Raw genomic sequence first — 20,200 nt, 5'->3', positions numbered from 1 at the left:
AAAACAGCCGCTCTTGAGAGGGAGACTCGTGTGTGCTCTGGAAGAGCTCCAGCCATTTCATGAGGGGAAACAGCTTGCTTTTCAAGTCACCAGTAGAGACGATGATGCGAAACCATTCCCTCCATCAGTTTTTCCCTTAGTTTTTGGGGACTGCCTGGTTTGGGGTTGGGAACAACCAATTCGTCCTTCATGTAGGCGGCACCCCAAGCAGCACCCCGATGTCGGGCCAACATCGGCCCGATGTACTCCTGCCGACACCCCCGATATCGGCCCAACATACACTTTGCAACACCGCCCAGAGTTGGGCCGATGTCGGGTCAGGATATTGGTCCGATATCATTTGGACATGCCGCCGATATCATTTCGATATGCTACCGATTTGTGCCTGATATTGCACCAACATAATTTTGTATTTGTACTCGCAATCGTAACTACAAAAACAACTTTACACTGGTTATTTGCGAGGAAACAAGTTTTATTTCTGCCATTGTTTCTTACTCATTTCATTTTCTGATGGTTTCCTTTGTTCCTCGTATTTCCCATGGCGGGCAATGAGTGCGGCGTTACAAAAAGCAAGACGAAAAATAGTTAAAATGCTCCTAGGACCACGAAGTGCAAGAAGCTTTCAAAAGGTACCGGCATTCCTTTCGAAGCGAAAACAGATACTATATATTTAATGTCTTACGAGCTTCCGCAAATTCGAGAGCCCTGCTCGTCTCGGAATCAAAATGGTGGAGGTGACGAGCCTCAGTTTAATTTGCTCAAGCATACAAACAAAGCTCAAATGAGGAATTGCTTCGAATATTAACCCGACATCAACGTAACAAATGTGTTTCCTACTTGCTTTTCGCGCGAGACACCAAGAAAGTCCATGGAAAGCCAGTGTCAGCGTCATGTCGTTGGCTTCGGTCAACAACGAGCCGACACTGCCAACTTCAGTGTGATATATATGCTGATATACATATTAGTTGGCAATGTCGGCGTCATGTCTCTAGTTTCTATGATCATCAAGCCGACATTGTCAATCCCTGTGGGGTGTTAATCGTATGTTGACATTGTCAGCGTCATCTCGCTGGTGTCGGTCAACATCAAGCCGACATTACCAACTTCAAAGTGATATCGGTTGCAAGTTGGCATTGTCGGCTACATGTCGCTTATTTCGGTCAACACTGTGCCGACATTGCCAACTTCAGCGTGATATCGGTCGCAAGTTGGCAGTGTCGGCTAGATGTCGCTTGTTTCGGTCAACACCGAGCCGACATTGCCAACTGCAGCGCGATATCGGTCCCAAGTTGGCAGTGTCGAGGATATGTTGGGCTGACATGCCCAACTTGCTGCCGATATCGGCCCGATGTCGTGTGCTGCCTGGGACATATCCCTTCTGCCGTGTTATACACATGAAGGAGAATAACAATAACAACAACGAAAGAAAGAAGCACGAAGACAGAATAACTATTCAATACGCGAGCTTTCGGGCAGAGGCTAACCTTCTTCAGACGAAAGCAGCAGACAAAAACATTGCTTATATAAGGAGTGGGATCGGTGAGAGAAGGAATCAACGAATAACAGAGAAGCAACGCATGCAACAGAAGCAACGCGGCATCTTTGCGTTGCTTCTCTCATTATGCGTGCAGCATTTTACTCAAGTATTCACAACAAGTAGAGCACTACGCAATGATGATCAGGTATGCACAAGAGACACATGATTTGCGGAAAACTTATTCGATTGATATTTGATGCAAGCCTGTGACTGACATGTTCATCGACTTCCCCATAAAGAAACAAACAATGTGTCACAGTGATACTATACATACTAAACATTTTGCAAGCATGTCTAATGACATGTTAACATGTACTAGCTAAAGAAATATTTGCTCTTCCTTCTGTTTTTCTAATCGTCCTCTAAAAAATTCGGTCGTATATACATATACAGTCGAGCCCCGTTTATCCGGACTTCATTTATCCGGACCGGCGGTACCCGGACAAAAGGCACGGGAACGGATTTTCAGCCATGTATTTTGTTCTCGTTTATCCGGACTTTAGCTTCCGGGCTCGGACGTGAATTCCAGGGAACGAAAGTCCAAAATTCTTGTAATCCAGCTTCAGTTATCCGGACTACCGTGAGTAAGAGGAGACGCTGACCCCGCTTCGTCACCCTTTTCGCTGTTTTGGGGTTATTCCCGTCACACGTCAGGGATTTACATTCCTCCATAGGGGAGACAACCGTGCACGATGACCCCCTTTTCTATTTGTGTGCGTTGGGCTACGTTGACCAGTCGAGTCATTTGGAAATATGTCAAGCAATTGTCCGGTTCTAGAGGGGAAAACTCCAACCCGAGGGCCTGCTGCTTACGGCCCGTTGGCCGATGAAGACATTCCCCTAGCTGAGCTGCGATCGCTGATACAGAGGTTCACTGCGACTGCCGTAGATGATGCTGCGGTTTCTGACTACGTTGACGTTGATAAGGATGATGACGCGTCTGCAGCTATGACTGATGACGGTGTGATTGCTGCTGTTGCCTCCGATCATGTGCAGCAAGACGGTGCCGATGACGCCAGTGAGAAACAAGGCTCGGACATTGACACTTTGCGACCGCACTGACATTCTTCGAGCAGCGCAACAGCGTGGCTCAACTCTATGCAATTACCAAAGATTTGCAGGAATCGAGTGCCTACACTACTATGTAACAGCTGGCATTGACGAGATTTCTGTGTTTTAATTAAACCTTGCTCTGTAGGACGTTTCTATTCGGTCGTTTCATTTATCCGGATGCCCCGGTATCCGCACGATTTCGCCGGGAACGGCACCGTCCGGATAAACGGGGGTCGACTGTATAAAAAAAAAGGAAACATTCTGCGCCTGGAGCATTGTCACCACTCCCTGTTCGTAAAACATCTTTATTTCTGTCATTGCTTCCATTTCCAGCTGGTGTTTTTGTTTTTCCAACTTCAGGACCTCTCCATATAGCTGCGCAGACGGCTTCCTTTTGTTTCTAGGGGCACCTGCACTGTAACTGCGGCTTGTACGTGGGGCTGACTGCGGAGGCCTGCTTCTTGGTGATTGGTGGACATCGGTGGGAAAGGATGGCACAAATGGTTCTGCTGACCCATCTGGGAGAATGCCAGTTGCTGCGTCAACGGTGGAGGAACCCTCACCTCGCTGTGTGGCCATTTTGCAGTGGCACAGAAAGTCCTACAGACATGTGATCGGTGATGCCACGCTATATGTGATTTGTATTCATCTTGACTGATCTTCGAAGTAAACATGAATACTGTTGTACACAACGCCACTTGGAAACGTACAGCAGTTTCACTGGAGTCTCTGCCCTATCAATCCCTCCAGTAATCCCCTGCCGCCCTGCCCCTATGATCTCAAGGGCAGCGGACATGACAGACGGTATCTCTACAACCTGGCCCTTTTCACCCAAAAACAAACAAACAAAAGTATGTCGCCAGTGTCCCTTTTTAAACAGCTCAGCCACCTCAAAAACAGATTCGTTGTACTCAGCTCTTCCACTCCTCCACTTACTTTTCGTGAACGCATCCCCATGAAAACATTTTTCCTTCTTTCGTTTTTGCATATGCACCTCACTCACATCAAAAGTGGGGAATTGTGACTCAGTGTTGATTTAAAAACAATACAAGTTAACGACAAGGAATTTTAACACTGCTACAAGCTCCCCATAACAACAAATTAATTCAAATAATGAACACAACAAGCGCCGTAGTACCTACTTACCTATGTCTTGTTCATCTTTTTTTTTCTTTGTCCAGTTTCGGAGTATTGCCTCCGCATTCGTGTGCATACATTGTCCCACCTCTTCTTAACCTCCTGCAGCGATCTATGGTGGTGGAATAACCTCTATTTCAAAACTAGCGTTACCTCTTCCCACGCTTTTCGTTTCGTTTGAGTTGTCACGTCTTCCGAAACCTTTCTTTTTTTTTGTTTGTTTGATAATATTCTCGATGTCCTACGAGAGTTCAAGCGTTTCTCCTTCATCCAATTCGGTGCCTTCGGCTTTTTTTGCTTCAGCAGTTGCCATCGTAGAGCGTGGCAGGCACACACTACTCACGCTGTTGAGCACGCGAAAACGTTTATCGAGTCTACTGGAATCGCCTCCGACACCTATACTGGCAGTGGTTGGTCCAGAGCGCTCAAACTGAAGGCGGGGCTAAGTTGGCGATGGCAACGGAAGAAACGCACTTGTGGGATGACTTTACCACCAAGAGCTATCTCACGTGAGAATCTCCTCACCGTCGTTTCGAGCAAATCACTCGGAGGGTTTTATCTTCTTCTTCTTTTTTTCTTCTTTTTTTGTGAGGGAAACTCTTCGCGTAAGTCTTCTCAGCCGTCAGTATGTTTTCAAGCGTTTCGTTTAAACAACCCCAGTAGCTGCTGAGAGGGGCAGCCCATTGTGCTGAGTATATAGAGGGAAATGATCGCTACCTCTTGTGTCAACATCCGTAGCGCGCGACAAGTGGTGAATTATGTCGACTGTACACCAAGAAAGGTCCAGTACATCGAGGTATGGAGGGCAGTTGCGACGCTGCAGCGTAACAACCATGAGCTGTTTATAAAAGTTTCTCGGATTGAATATTTCCGTGTTTTTTTTCGAGCGGATGACTTAATGAACAACGTTTGCATGTGACGTCACGCTACTGCGCACATGTTTCCAAAGGTGCCCTGTACCCTACAGTGGCAAAAGGGTGGCACAACTTTGCGTTTTGTTCGGTGTCTTCCATCATGATTCCACTCCGGTGGATGTTTGGACGTGTTGAACATGGGTAGTATAATAAACCTAATTGTGCAAGGAACACATATTGCCAGTGGTAATCAGTGGAGTTTCACGTTAAGTGTTGGTTTCGCTCAATTCCAGTGCTTACCCCCAGCTATTCCCTGTTACTGTATGCCGTTGTAACCGTTGTATCCGATGTCGTTGACGACGTTTGTAGATGTGAGAACTCAGAGAAATACAAAGTATAACTATATAACTATAATACAAAGTAATTAGCATCAATTAGAGATTTGAGGGTAATCAATGCGAGTAAATGTAAATGAAGACGAATTAAATAATTCAAAATGATATAATCTTACCTACGGTAGTCAAAGGGTAATAACTAGGTAATTAAAAGTAATTGACGATAATTGAAGCTTAAATAAATTGACTTACATATAGTAATTGGAAGTGTCGTACCGGAAGTCAAGTATAGACTGGAAGTGGACAACAGAAATCAGTTTAGACAGGAAGTGGAGAACCGGAACTTGACTTGGAAAGGTAGTGCATATCGGAAGTCAAATACAGACGTTAAGAGGGCAACCGAAAGTCAGATTAAGCTTGTAGTGTACAACCGGAAGTCAATATGGATGAGATGTGGGCGACGTGGCCGTTCTTATTGTTGCCAACACAGATCATGGCGTGCCCTGCAATCTTTATCAATTTAATTCGGTTATTTAATAACTGTGGCGTGTTTTGTCGGGTAAATTAGCAGTATTCCATTTCCAACAAAGGGCAATCGAATGGTACACTTTATGAAAGGGGCAGGGGGTACGAGACCGTTCCTTTAAGGGACAAAGTAAACAGGTAATTCACGAAAAAGCCAATGCGTGCCAGCGGGTTGAACATGAACCCTACTGCTACGGTAATCAAGGGGGTCTAAAAACGAATGAAAAAGAAAGAGAGAAAGAAACAGCGGCGATTTTCCATTAAGCACGTTTTCCGGTCTAAGCCCGACTTTCCGTTGTCTTCTTCCGGTCTAACCCAACTTCTGGTTGTCAACTTCCCGTCCATAATTTACTCTGCTATACACTTCCGTTATTCAGTGATCACCTAAACCCGACATTCGGTTGTCTTCAGTACTCCGACAACTTGACAAGCTTATACACCTACAACTTGACTTCCTGTTCGACACTTTCAATTACTATATGTATGTCATTTTAATGAACCTTTAATTAGCCTGAATTACTTTCAATTACCTTGTAATTATCCTTTGATTATCGAGGGTAAGCGCAGCCTACCTGAGATAATTTTGAATGTTATTCAATTGCCTATAGTTACATTTACTTGATTTGTTACTCACAATTCCCTTCTAACTCACGTTTCATTACCTTGAATTAAATTTAGTTAACCTGTTCATTGTTTTTGTTGTTAACCATTTTAGTAACCTGTAGTTACCTTTGGTAATCTTTCATTTAATTTAATCTTCCTCTTACTTACATATGTCTTATATTCATTGCATTTAAACTCACCTTTCTTGCTTTAATTGCCTTTCATTACCTCTGGTTACCTTCAATTCTTAATTGCCTCCGACTACTTCAATTCTAAATCATGTACCTCTATTTAGATTCACCCTCTTATATCCCTTTACATGTCCACTTATACTTCTGACTCGCTGAGGTGTCACCATCTCATATGATGACAACACACAAATACAGCCTTTTCCAGTTTGACACTTCTATAGTGCTAACGCATTAAAAAAGATGATACAAGAGGCACAAAACTCCTTGTGTCAAATGTGAATTCACAATCGTTTACCAGATACCGTTATCGTGCGAAAGAGTTTTTGTCGGTCATTGAGGTCATGTTAAAGAGTATGGGTGTATGTCGGTTTTTCAACGAACGGAGATAAAAGGTTATTTCAAAACAAAAACAGCGAGGATGACATTCGACGGGTTTCTCATAAAGGGACTTCGGGGAAAAAATAGATGAATCAACGATAACTCAATTGCTTTGACTTAAAGAATGCAGAGGACCAACCTAAAATGTGAAGGAAGCGTGGGTTTATCGGTGCGACTGTCACCGCCTTTCATGTTGTGACGTCATCATTTCGTGTTTTTAACCTCTTCTTCTTTCTTTGACCTTCCTCCTGGGAATATTTTGTCACATTGACGAGTTACTAGTGGGGCCAGTATGGCCGCCCTTCTCTGTGTCTGTCTTGTTTGCTCCAAGTTAAATCGTGTACTAACTGACCCATTCAGCAACATTAATTAGTGAATTGTTGATTTTGTCCCTCAGGTTCTTGGGGACTGTATGTGTTGTGTTTGTCCCAAGATAGAACTCACGACAGCTCATTTGCCGATGTGTTCTCAGCCGCCGCCATGCTTCGTGTACGAATGTGTCACTGAGAAAACATGCAAGAGTGACAAGAGCACGGCGCTGGCTTATCCAATAGCCCGAGCTTTAAATCGGCCGGGACCATACATTGCCTGGCTTAGGAAATGCTAGACCCTGTGTTACACCTCTGTTAGTAATCTATGCTAAACTTTTACAGCCTGCTACACTGGGCCGGGTCACCCTTGACCAACACCGTTCGACGTTTACGGCATCCTTGGCTACATTCAATGTAACGCCACCGGAAGCTTTCACGTTCAAGACGCCGAATCAGTGGACCACTTGGAGGAAACGCTTTCTATGTTTCCGCGCTGCCTCTGGCCTTAACGACAAGGCTGGGTTAAGCCAAGTAGATGCACTGACCTACATTGTGGGTGAACAAGCGGAGGACATGTACGCCACGCTAAAGCTTAGTCCCGAAGACGCACAGAAGTTCGACAAGGTGCTAGAAGCATTCCATGCCTACTTCGCTCCGTGCCGCAACATCATCTTTGAGCGTGCAAAGTACAACAGGAGAGTACAACAGGATTTCGAATCTGTGGAGTAATTCGTGACTGTCTTGCATTTAATGGCAGACTTATGAAACTATGGGGCGCGTCGCGAAGAACTGATCCGGGACAGACTGGTTGCAAGCATTCCTGACAAGAAAGTTTCGGAACAACTACAGCTCGACTCCGAACTCACTCTACAAAAGGCTACCACAGCGGCTCGCCAGCTAGAAACTGTCCGGCTGCAGCAAGCTGAACTTCACAAAGGCAATGACGCCACAGTACATCGACTAACGACGCACAAAGTGTCAGTGGGGTACGAATCAAGGAGACTGGCAACCAGGAAGATTCACGCAGGCACGACCCGCCCTTCTTCAAAGTCAGGTTCCCAAAAGCTCTGCCGGTGGTGCGGCCGTGACAGGCACGCAAGACAGGACTGCCAAGCAAAAGACAAGATATGCTTCAAATGCAAGAAGAAGGGGCACTTCTCATCAGTTTGCCTTTCGGCTAAGCAGACCCAATTTGCCCCCGACGGAACTACTGCATTTCTAGGAGTCGTAGCTCATGGTGGAACGTCGAAATGGCAAGTCTCAGTCGTTGTTCAAGGAATACCGTTAACGTTTAAAGTTGAAACAGGAGCTGACGAAACAGGTATACCAGTGAGCGTTTTCCCTAAGCACTTCACGGGAATCCGTCTCGAAACTCCCAAACGTCGCCTCCGAGGTCTAGACGGAAAAAAGTTTAAGGCCACAGTTATGACCTCTCTTCAGACAGTTTTTCAAGGACAAGAAACCCAACAAGACATTGACGTCTCGAAGGAACTTCCTACGTAGTTTGCTTGGTCAGCCAGCCATAGAGAGCCTGAAGGTGCTTCGGACAATACAAATGCTCTCAAAGGCGTCCCCATTCGAAGAATATGCTACGTTCTTTCAGGGACTGGGAGTTCTACAAGGAGATTACGACATAAAGCTAGCTGCTGATGCTAGGCCCTTTGCCCTTTCATCTCCACGGAGAGTACCACTGCCCCTATAGCAAAAAACAAAAGAGGAACTTTAGCGCATGGAGAAGCTAGGAGTCATAACGCCAGTCATGGAACCAACAGCCTGGTGGGCGCCAATGGTAATCGTCCCAAAGAAGTCAGGAGAAATTTGACTTTGCATCGATTTCCGCTACGTACTGCGTGAATTTCATCTTATCCCTTCTGTCGAACATTCACTCGCAATACTAAAAAGTGCAAAGGTCTTCAGTAAACTCGACGCAAGCTCGTTTTTTTTTTTTTGGCATGTACTGCTCAGTGAAGAAAGCAAGCACTTGACGGCGTTCATAACTTCGTTTGGGCGATACTCCTTTAACAGATATCCCCCTTCCCCCAACCGACGATATTCCTTCGGGATATCGTCCCCGCCAGAGGTATCGTCCCCGCCGGTAGCTCAGTCGGTAACGTGTTGGCTTGCTGAGCGTAAGATCGCAGGTTCAATTCTTGTTGAGGAGGGCAGCAATTGGGGAAGGTAGACACTGCTTCCAGTACCGTGTGTCGGATGTGCACGTCAAAAGAACCCAATATGTCGAAATCCCTCATATCGCCGCATTAGGCTGACGCATCTCCCTTTATTATTAGTAGCATTCACTGCAAGGGTATTTTTCTGAAAAAAAACAAAACAAAACAAGCATTTTAAATGGGTGCCGACACAAACACCCTTTTGTAGGATGTTCAGAACGACCTCTAAAGATGCTCACTCCCTTTTCACAACCTTAGGGGTGTAAAAAGCTTTAGTGTGTAACTGGTCCTTTTTACGTGTAAATCAACACCCTAAGATGGAAACACACCCCGCGGGAGGTGCTCACTCAACGCGTGTGGGTAGTAATTAAATTATGCTGACAGATTCCAGTTTTGGTGTAAATCGGCACCGTCCAAAAATGGCATCAGTTGTGATTTGTTTCTCTGGCGGTCATATTATGCATATTAGTCAAAGTAAATGCATAGCTTGAAAACGTTCCCCAATATGGCAATTCGAAACTGGGGCCATATTGGACCAAATTAGCGTCTGACATACAGATATACGTGTGGATAAGGATATACGAGCTTAAAGTTAGTGGTAGGTTTAAAACATCACGTAACTGTGTTAATGAACCAACAGCTCATTTAGAAAGGAAGTGACATTTCCTTCCTCAGAGAAAACGAATATAATATACATTGAACATGAATATGGCACAGAACGCACACAGACAAGGACGACATACATGGAACCTTTCCGTCCCCAAAGCCGAAAGCCCGAGCAGCTGAAAGTCCCAGCGTGAACAAGAGCAATTCGTCCCAATAAATCAGCCGCTAGATGAACGCTTCCCTGTGTTGTCCTTGTCCATGTGCGTACTCAAACATGTTCAGTCCCAACCAACATGCTGCACACAGTCTCGCACCCTTATACACATGATTGTGTTGTGAACTTTGCAGCCCATTGTGGTGCCGTGGGAATGACCAGGCTCACGGCGCCGCAGAAGCAGGTCTCTAGCAGTCCTCCTCAGGTAACCGAGGATGCGGCTGTAGAGTATGTACCACTGCGCCAATCTACAACGTTGCAAGCTCATTGGCCCAGACTGCGTGCGCGCTCCGATTGGTCGACAACGTTTTGAAATCGCATTTTGTACGCGCGCATGTGTGTGCAGCGTCCCGGCGGCCGTTTCAGCAGTTTCAGCATAGTTTCGAAATAGCTCGCATCGGTCGGCACGGCGTCCGTCCTCTTGTGTTCCGTGTTTCGGTGATGTCAATCGGCAGAACAGTTTGTGATTCCACGCGTGTTGTGCTGTTCCTGGACACGACTATTGTCCCACGTACAGTCTATCAACTACGGAACTGGAATGCTTCGTGGGCTGGTGCGGTTGGAGCATGAAGAACGCGTTCGGGCGCCGTCGGATTTTGAGGCCTGACAACAAAGACAGGATTACGATTACGTGCCACACAAGCGCCTTTTCCGCTCTGCAAACAACGAAAGAAGATGCTCATCATAAAATCGGCCGGCAAGGCGTCCTCTTGTGTTCCGTGTTTCGGTAATGTCAATCGGCAGAACAGTTTGTAGAAGTGTTCGCTGGTTTATTCATGCGTCGATGTGATTCAACGTGTGTTGTGCTGTTCCTAGACACGACACGACTATTATCCCACGAACAGTCTTTCAACTCCGGAACTGGAATTATTCGTGAGTTGGAGCGGTTGGAGTGTGAAGAACAAGCGCGGGCCCCGTCGGATTTGGAGAGCTGTGTTCGTTTTGCTTCAAGTTCGAACTTAGTTACAGTGCGTCAGCAACGCAGTGGACATTGTATTAACAGTGCATCCATGTATCAGATCTTCGAATCAGTGCTTTGTGTCAAATAAATATTTCTTTTAGCCAAAAGAAGCTTCAGTTATTTTGAATATCGGGTAACGGCGGTAGGCGTGAAATCCGGTAGAAGTCGATGGTAGCCAGAACCGGTCGAAAGGTCAGCCAAAGTTAAAGCTCCTGATTGGCCGACTGGCATTGCATAATTTCTACAACGTTGCACTCTCATTGGTCGTGTGCCCAGTGTTGTGTGAATTATCTCAAACTATGGGCTCTATGGGGAGCTGTTGGAGCCTGTCTCTAGCATCGGAAGCAGGCGAGTATCGCCCTGCTGAGAGGAGACTTCATTTCTTCGACGCCTCGTGACACTCTTGGCTTCCCGCCAATGGACAACAGACATTCTCCCTCCATCCATGCTTAGCAGAGGTGGTCCAGCACAAGCTTTCCGCATGCCACGAAACACCTTTCGTCAAGATGCTGCATTAACTCATCGAAAGCGGCCCGGTGTGGCTTTTACAGCTCATTTGCGTTACCGCTTGAGACAAGTTGACTCTCCTAGATACGGTCACTGCGGTGCTCTAGAGCAGTGGTTCATAAAGTGTGTTCATAAAGTGACCCGCGGGGGCCCCTGAGAGTGTTCGCGGGGGTTGGTGTCGATCGCAGACAGCAAGAAGACCATCTAGGCCAGTACTGGTCACGCAATCTCTGAAGATGATGATATTTATATATGACGATATATGAGAAGGCAGAAATATACTGCCTTGTGTTTGTTTGTTGTTCCTTCTTTTTTTCTTCACGTCTCTTGCCTGTATCTACCTCAACCGAACTTAACAGGGGTCCTCAAATGAATTCTCAGTGGTTTGGGCGATCCGACACAACGAGAAGTTTGGGAGACGCAGCTCTAGAGGATCTCGAGCACATTATTTTTCATTGCCCACAACCCTGCTACATTGCTACACAACATTGTTACCAGCGTTCCTGAACAGCACTGTCGGGTCTCTGAATCACCTGAACTCTCGCTCCCTCCCTCTCACGAAATTGCTTGGCCCCTGGCCAAATACAGCCCACCAACGCTCTGCCCTCAAAGCTCTTGCGTCATTTTTTTACACAGTCGGACTTCGATCTTTTTTGTGATGGCGCGCATTATTTCAATCCCCTCATCACCACCAGGGATTGGGAAACTCCCCATTCCTCACCTTAAAAGTAAAGGTGTCGTTGTTCTGCAAAATAGACAGCCCTGCTCGCCTTCAAGTGAAAACGAAGGTGAGGTGTCTCAGTTTAATTTGCACACATGCACAAAAACACTGAAGCAATCAAAATATCGTATGCGTTTCTTACTGGCTATGAGGGAAAACTAAGACTCGGCGTACAGGACATTCATTTGCTATGTACGCCAAAGATAAACATTTTGCTCAATTGCACCCTTTTCGCACCAGTAGCAGGACACGCATCCGCAAGGTCGATCTCTGTAAATATTACACCCAACCAACAACCACCATGCAAACTTTTTCCCGCACAGGGTGTAACGTTTAGACCCAAATTACACCGCATTTGCACCGAAAAGGGTGTTGAGAATTTGAGAGTGATCATATATCACTTTGTACATCATATCTAGTCATGTACATGGCTAGTTTGTAGGGGATCACTTGGATTCTTCTCTTGTGTATTCATTGACGTTTCATACTGCACAGGAGCGCAATTTACTATGCCTAGGATTTTTGCACCGTGCCATGCGTCAGCTATTCTTAACATGTTGATAGATGTGCTTGTGCTGTTCAAGAACTCAGGTTTAGTAAAGTATTTGTTCCCTTAACACAAGAAAGCTAAACCACCGCTACGTGTATCAGTTGCCATACCTGCAAACTAAATCCATTTAATAAAATGCTCTTACGCCCTCATCATACGACACGACTGCAAAAAAGATCAGTCCGTCAGAGCGGGTGGTGGGACAGCATCACTTACTGATATAACTGTCCCGACAGCGCACGTCGTTGACATGGTTTGGAAAATGAATGTGCCAATGCGTATTTTGACTTGTATTTTGATGGCGGAGCAGCATTTGCGCCTAGCGTCATATCGACTACGGCTAATGCTTACTGTGCCCCTACAACAGTTTACTTGCCCCTTCGTTAACTTGGCGTTCTTGCTTCGTTAAAACGTTGTTCTGGGTTAATTGATCAACACTCACCTTTCGAGACCGCTTCCTCTTTCTCCTCTGGGAATCTCGTCCGCATGACATTCTGCAACCGTTGTAATGTATATGATTAAGAAATAGACACGATATACTGCGTGATATAATATCATAAACACGAAACCTCATTTCCTTTGGACCCTATTTGCACCTAGCAGTTTCTCGCTTGTTTAGGTCGGCATTCGGTAATTTCAAATCCGACCATTTCTTCTTTTGCTTTTCGTTTTTTTTAATTAACAGTAGTATGACTCACAATTCCAATAAGTACACACCTTCTATTCCCAATTATCCATAATAAAAATTTGTTTGTCCTCCGTGTCCTAAAAAAAAAGTTTGTCCTCCGGTGTGTCTTCAAAACACCGAAGTCCTGTTTGGTACTCCGCGAGCCAGTGGAGACCGACCCCCTCAACCGTCTTTTCTTCGGTAAAATGAATATATTTCTTGAATCTATCCACTGGACAAAACATGCATAGATATTAATGCATAGATATGCATACACATGCATAAATGCGTAGATATTAAATGATAATTTGATTAGCTGGAGCTGCTTGTGTCCGCCTCGTTCCAGAGATGGTCTTCATATGCCCATTCACTTTATCTCCAAAGGAGACTGGAAGACCACTGTGACCTTTTTTTTTTTTTGCTATTCTTATTTTGTAGGTAATTGCTGGTTCTATACCGAGGCCAATGAAGTATGCAGTATTTCTAACATTGTCGAAACGAATTCTGTTGTGAGGCTTTGAGAGAATAGAATCACAACGAGGGCAATGCTCTATAATAAACTTAGTGCATTGAGGAACAAACTAAAAAGAGCCGGCGTATTGTGGGGCAACCTTGGCTGATATCTGAATAATAAGAGGAGATGACAAATCTGAAACCAAAAGAAGGAGCGACGTGAGACACAGTGATGGGACGATGCACCAAAATGGCATATCTACGAACAGTTCAACGTGTCCACGAGGCTGCGCGCAATAACAACAGAGCTATGCACTAATACCATGTGACTTTCGTAAGTGTAAGTTGCGAAACGACGCCTTCGACAGAGTCTATGGCAACCGTACACGCGTGTATGCGAGATATACGGTAACATTCGCCGCTGCTTCGCAGTCAAGTTGGGCAAGTTTCCCTTCTTGAAAAGGCTTACATATTACATAGAGGAGTTTGCAAGATTGGAACTGCCTCTGAAGCTAAGGAAGCCCAGCAAGAGTAACCCAATGATGACGTCACCCAGTCACACGAATGGAATTGCAGCGCTGGCGATTGTCTCCGACGTCGTCTGCTGCGTCTTCGCACTGCAATATACTAAGTGAAAATTGAACGGTAAATACGCCGACCTTCGCCTACTAGTGTGAGCTCTGATGCGACCATGTCGCGTTGAACACATGTTACACTCCTGTCTGTACGAGAATGTCCGACGCTAAACAGAGACAACACTGCACAGGCCGACCACAGATTCCTGCGACCAGCAGACGCCGTTCCTTCCGCACCGGTCGGTTGCCAAGAGCCGTCCAGCCACTCTCTGACTGGATTTGTTCTTGCCAAAGGCCGCTACTGATTGGCCTTGTCCAAGTGATGTTTTATCCCATTTCCAGAGCGGTAATACCGGAATATTCTCAATATATGCCTTCTCTTCCTATGTGTTACAGCAAATCTGCATAGGAACAACTCCAGTAACCCGCCTCGGATTTTTCGGCGTAATTGTCACTGACGAACGTGGAGTAAAGAGGCACTATCGTTTCGGAATCTACTGCGACGGATGTAACAGTCGCTTTAAGCAATTTCCGGTGGGTGCTTTCCCGGGCACCACAGAGACTCTAGCCCTGTGCCTCCAGAGACGTCTGTAAGAAACTGGGTGTCTGGTCATTAATGAGACCTGTCTATACCTGTAGCTCAGCACACTTTTTGGCTCTCTGCCCATCAGGAGCTGAAATACGGTTCCGTGTTATTCCTTGCATCCTAAACTATATTTCACGTGTATTTACAGAGCACCACCACTGACGGGAAACTGAAGTGGATTGGATTGGAACGGATATTCTCTAGCGACTTGCCAACCTAATGAGGCTCCAATTTTGTGGTCAGTTTTATCAACACCACCTGGATTTAGAGGGTTAGATTGGAGGGGTGCAGAACGGCAGAACTGATCGGCTGCTGGACCCGCTTGATGGAACACACGAAATTACCCTGAAGCCAGGTCCAACCCTGTATGCTCTATGACTGGGAAGTAAAACCCTAGACTGGGACAGCAGACAAATGCTCTCCCTGCCTTGGGTCTTACGCACCACGAGCTTGTAATCGCAACTCGCTCTTGTCGATCATGCTTTATGACTTCGCTGATTATCAGTTACTCATGGCTGCGAAGAGATAAGCTTGTGACGGCAAAATAAGTGATTTCATCCGGTCCCCGCCTTCCCTTTTTTCTTCTGTTTTCTCATGCTGTTTCCATGCGCAGTGGGAGTGTCTTCGGGCAGAGACGATAGTCCCGGCGCCGCGAAATCCGAAAGCGCGCTTGCAGAGATGGCAAGTTTTCGGGTGCCGAATTTTTGTGGAAAGATTGTGAAAGATCCTGTAATTGTGACTGAAATTGGGTGTTGTGGCCATCGGCCTTCTAATTAGCGCAAAAAAGTTACCTTTCCTTGAGAATTTTTTGCTTCAATTAAACTACTTAGACAAGTTAATGAGGTGCACTGATGGAAACCACCTGCTCGTGCGGCAAAAACCTTCACAGGTATTACGCAGGAAGTTTCTAATTTTGATCTCAAGTACATTCTATAATAAGTAAGGGTCATTCTTAAGTGAAATACCATGTATAGCGGGTGTTATGTTTTAATTATGAAACATGACAGCAATCATGAACGGGAAATGATGTGCATACGGATAAAATTCTGCCATGCCATGCAAGCTTTTAGGCATACGCAGGGTTATTCTTCATATTTGCTACCGATCTTTGTCTATACTAGGCCTTACAGAACACAGTTTTTTCACGTAAACATCGATGGTGAAGCGTAGTTTGAAGACAAATTACAAGATAACTACAAGATCATATGAACTTACAGATAAAAATATATGTGATTTATGAAACAATGTTGTCACAAAATTCTCACTTCGCCGTTCGAAACTACGGCGACATTTTTGGAAAAATTCTGGAGTCATGGTGGTCTCCACGAAAAGAAGCAGCGGAGAAAAAACGCTAAAGTTTGATTGACAGGTCGAGACACTTTTTTAGGCTTCCCTTAATGGGAAAGTTCCCTTTAATATACGACAATGCCCCATTTAACGGCGCTTTCAGACATCCCCTGGGAACTGCACCAGCACGCACTCAATTCCGTCAATATGGCAAAGGGTAGTCAAGTTGGAACTGGGAGTTCACTTGCAATTGACAATGATGAGTTTCACGATTATTTCAGGCATCGGAGCAGGAGGTATGTGTCCTTCCATGACAGAGCACGAATAAGACGTATTTACCAAAAATGAGTTAGTAAAGCACAGTAAACCATGCGTGTTATACCTTGATGGATGTGGGAGCGTAATCCGTCATATTGTTCGCTAAACGCATTCGGGAGGCACCGGCACAACTTATGAGGACACATCATCGAACGCCGTAGGAATGTTCGTGTTAGTAGCTGTGCCACGCTTCACCCATGACATCTGACGATTACTAACCGGCGACGTCTGATGCTCGGGGAAATACATATATGAGATTTGCTGCGGCATTTGGAAATTCGAAGCGACCATGTCGATACCGCCACAAAGAACTGTTCATGTAGCATACTCTTGTCCAGGCATTGGCATGTAAGCCGTAACTTGCGTCATTTGCCGGAATTGCCACCGTCTTCCGCTGTTTGGGAAGGCCATGGAGGTAAGAAACTAAGGAGAGGGCTATAAGATCGGAGGGCCGTGGGTCCCCTCTAGCGGTCGCTCCTGGCAATACCACGCCCATCTAGTTGCCCGGTCACGTGATCCCCACATGTTTCGGCGTTATGGCGGTCTGCTCGGAGGATTGGAAGTTTAGCAAACCTCATCTTCAGCAAACGTCTTACCTTCAAGGAGTCCATTCGCACAATACTTTAAAGGTTATGGGTTGTTTCAACATTTGCCGCGTGATAAATCACAACAAAAGTTGAGCAAAACAGAAGAGAAGCCAGGCAATGTCACGATGACGTACGTACGTCTTCTAGCGATTTGTGATCCATTGCTTCCACACTGAGATGATCTATCTTGTGTTTCAACGGGGGTGATAACTTCTAAGATGTTATGAAAGCGGAAACAAGTTATTCAGCCGCAGCTCGTCTCTGTATTCAGGTAAGATACGCCGCGGAGATGGAGGACGCCATGTTTTATGACGTCTTGCCGTTACGTTTATGGGTCACGTGTGTGGGCAACTAACCACAATGCCATGCGCGGGTCACAGCACGCTCGCTTGCATTGGGAGAGGCGCTTAGGGCATCTCCTTAGTTTCTTACCTCCATGGGGAAGGCGCGCAGGGATTGCAACCTGGAACGCGTTGCCGAAGTTAAGGCGCATTCCGAAACGCCACATAGAAGACGACAGAAGCCCGTGCCCTGGCGCCGTCCATGCGGTTGCCCCTTGAACGACTGACGATGGCGGAAGATATCGACCAACCAACCAAAGCGAAGAGCAAGTGGCAGGTCCGTGGCGTGTGAGAACAAATGAATGGCCTGTAGCGCGCGTGTCTCGCTTCCATCGCCCACGTCGGGTTATCTCAGTGCTTACATTGCTTACACTATTGGCGTTCTCCGTTCGCCTCTTCCCCATCCGAAGGCTCACGTCATTGAGAGCGACGCGGTGTCGGAATCGGATGGCGCATACGATTTTCTCAAACTCCCTGTTTACAGACACAACCTGCACTGTTAAAAGTGAACTTCGCCGCATAGCAACGGGCATAGCCAGAAGTGGGAACCGGGAATTAGATCATGTTGTATCCTGATTTCTTGGAAATGAGAGGAGCCGCATATCTGAGACACATTATGTATGGCCCATGTAGGCACCTCCTCCTGCTTTGAACAAATAGGACACAGAATGATATCATACGCCATGAGACTTGACTAGAAACGTGCTATGTGGTGAAGTTCTGTGTTAACAGTGTGTACTAAAACCCTGACCGGAATATTAACTTTTCAGAGTTTTAGCTCATCGGAAGGAGCTCACAGTAACAATTTCGAAAACATGATAAGGCAATCATATTGTTTCGTGGAAGCCAAGCAACATCACGTTGCTAAGATTGGATTTAAATCATCATTTTCGTTGATTCCCTCCCATGTTATAAAACGCAATAATACTTCTGTCGTATGCCTTTCACCTATTGCGTATACGTGCTACAGTGTTTGAGCTCGTAGATGAAGATTGCGTGACGAATTTTGAAGCTTATGTATTTTGTTCCGACCTGTATAGGGGTGCTAGGCTTTGCTCCGCATTGTACGGTAAATTGTTGCTTACACCATGGCATCAATGGCCAGGGTGGCCACGTCGAAATCCTGAAAAGCCCGCAACGTGCAATGAGAAAGTAGCTAAAAGTGGCCAATTTCTCGTGCATGTAGACAATTGCGTAGTCAATAGTGTGTAGGCATCATATCAGATAGAGTGACCTGATGTCCTCAAAGGAAATCCTAATACGAATTCGAAGCTGCTGCTGAGTACTCTCGTATGATACAGCAACGTTTTAAAACAACATCCCGACGGGATCTAGCATACTCATCGCAAACACCTCTAGGGCCGAGGGCAGTTGACTTTGTGCGCGTCGATTCCAAAACGGTGGTAGCGAATTAATTCTCATTGATCACTGACCACGGCAAGAGAATTTAATGGGAGTAACTGGAAGTTTCGTTAAATGCTCTGCAAGAGAATGCCCGATGTTGAGAGCATGGCGGAATTTAATCTACGCCAGAACAAGGATACGACATACTCTAACGGACCAACGATGCGTGCCCGTGGTAGATGTGAACCGTCTGAGCGATCACCTGGAAGGCGCGGTGCAGACGATCTCGGATACAGTCCACTGCGCGCTGCGCTTTGATTGGCGTGCAAAAGTACGTCACCATGATGTTTCTTTGCAACTACCACTTTCCCAGTTGCAGGGGCAGTGGTAACACATAAAACTCGTCTATTTAATATATATCAGGAGTGGGAATGTATTATAATGCAAAGTATTATAATAGTGTTACTGTAATCCTTCTTGTATTATTATTACGGGTGTATCCCGTTTGAAGCCATTAAAAATAATCTTTCAAAAATAAACGCGTAAGTACCCACTGTTCAAAATATATCTCCCAGAATATACGCTTAAAAAAACGCACAAAAATAATCGCCGAAATATCCCCGTTTAAATATAAACGCTAAGGAATCCACGGTTAAGAATATATCGTTAAAAATAAATCGTTTCAGGATCCCCCAAATCCACCCTACGGTTGCTAGAGTCATGTGGGATGGCCCAAATCAAGGTGAGCTGCAAGCAAGGGGCTTAACCTAACCTCACAGGACGAAACTAGCCTACACTATCCCAAACTAACCGAAACCAAACTAAACTAACCTAACATAACATGATCTAACCCGGCGCAAATTGCAATCAGTCCGCCTCCGTGCTAGATGGTGAGGGGATTTTGAAACAGTTTATTTTTAATGGTGGATTATTAAACGGTGATCTCTAAACGGGGATAGTAAGCGGTTTATTTTAGGAGATACATTTTAACGGTGTATTTTTTAAGCGGATTATTCTTGAATGATTTATTCTTAAACGTTTATTCTTGATGGTGGATTTAGGGGACACCCCCCCTCGACGCCATCACACATTGTTACAGTTCCACTTCCCCAGTGGCTTTACCACTGTTATGCCTGCTGCCCTGTTCTCATCAAAGTAATCACACTCAATTGCCTTGTGCCTCCCCTGTCATTGGTCGTTACGTGAAGAAGGCTAAAAAACAGAAATAGATGGCACGTAGGTTAAAAAGCGATAAAAACCGGGCTGTTTGGTGGTACATCCTAGAAGCGATAAAACCCCTGTGCAGGTGACGCAGAGAGACAAAACAGACGAAGCAGTGACTGACAAACAACTTTAATGGCAGAGACACAGCCATGGGCGCCGCTAGG

At 45.6% G+C, this 20,200-nt stretch overlaps 1 protein-coding gene across 5 annotated transcripts in view; it reads right to left on the bottom strand.

Annotated features, from left to right (window-relative positions):
* LOC135378944 (caspase-7-like) overlaps positions 1-20,200 on the bottom strand; it is a 290,182-nt gene that overhangs the window by 226,908 nt on the left and 43,074 nt on the right. For all 5 annotated transcript variants that reach the window (XM_064612127.1, XM_064612128.1, XM_064612129.1 and 2 more), the window contains exon 3: positions 13,097-13,148. In XM_064612127.1, coding sequence (XP_064468197.1) covers positions 13,097-13,148 — 52 coding nt within the window. The remainder of the gene's footprint in view (positions 1-13,096; positions 13,149-20,200) is intronic.

Source organism: Ornithodoros turicata, chromosome 1 (assembly GCF_037126465.1).
Source record: "Ornithodoros turicata isolate Travis chromosome 1, ASM3712646v1, whole genome shotgun sequence".
NCBI classification, from domain to species: domain Eukaryota; kingdom Metazoa; phylum Arthropoda; class Arachnida; order Ixodida; family Argasidae; genus Ornithodoros; species Ornithodoros turicata.
The sequence above is the reverse complement of the archived record's forward strand: the minus strand, read 5'-3'. Positions and strand labels throughout refer to the sequence as shown.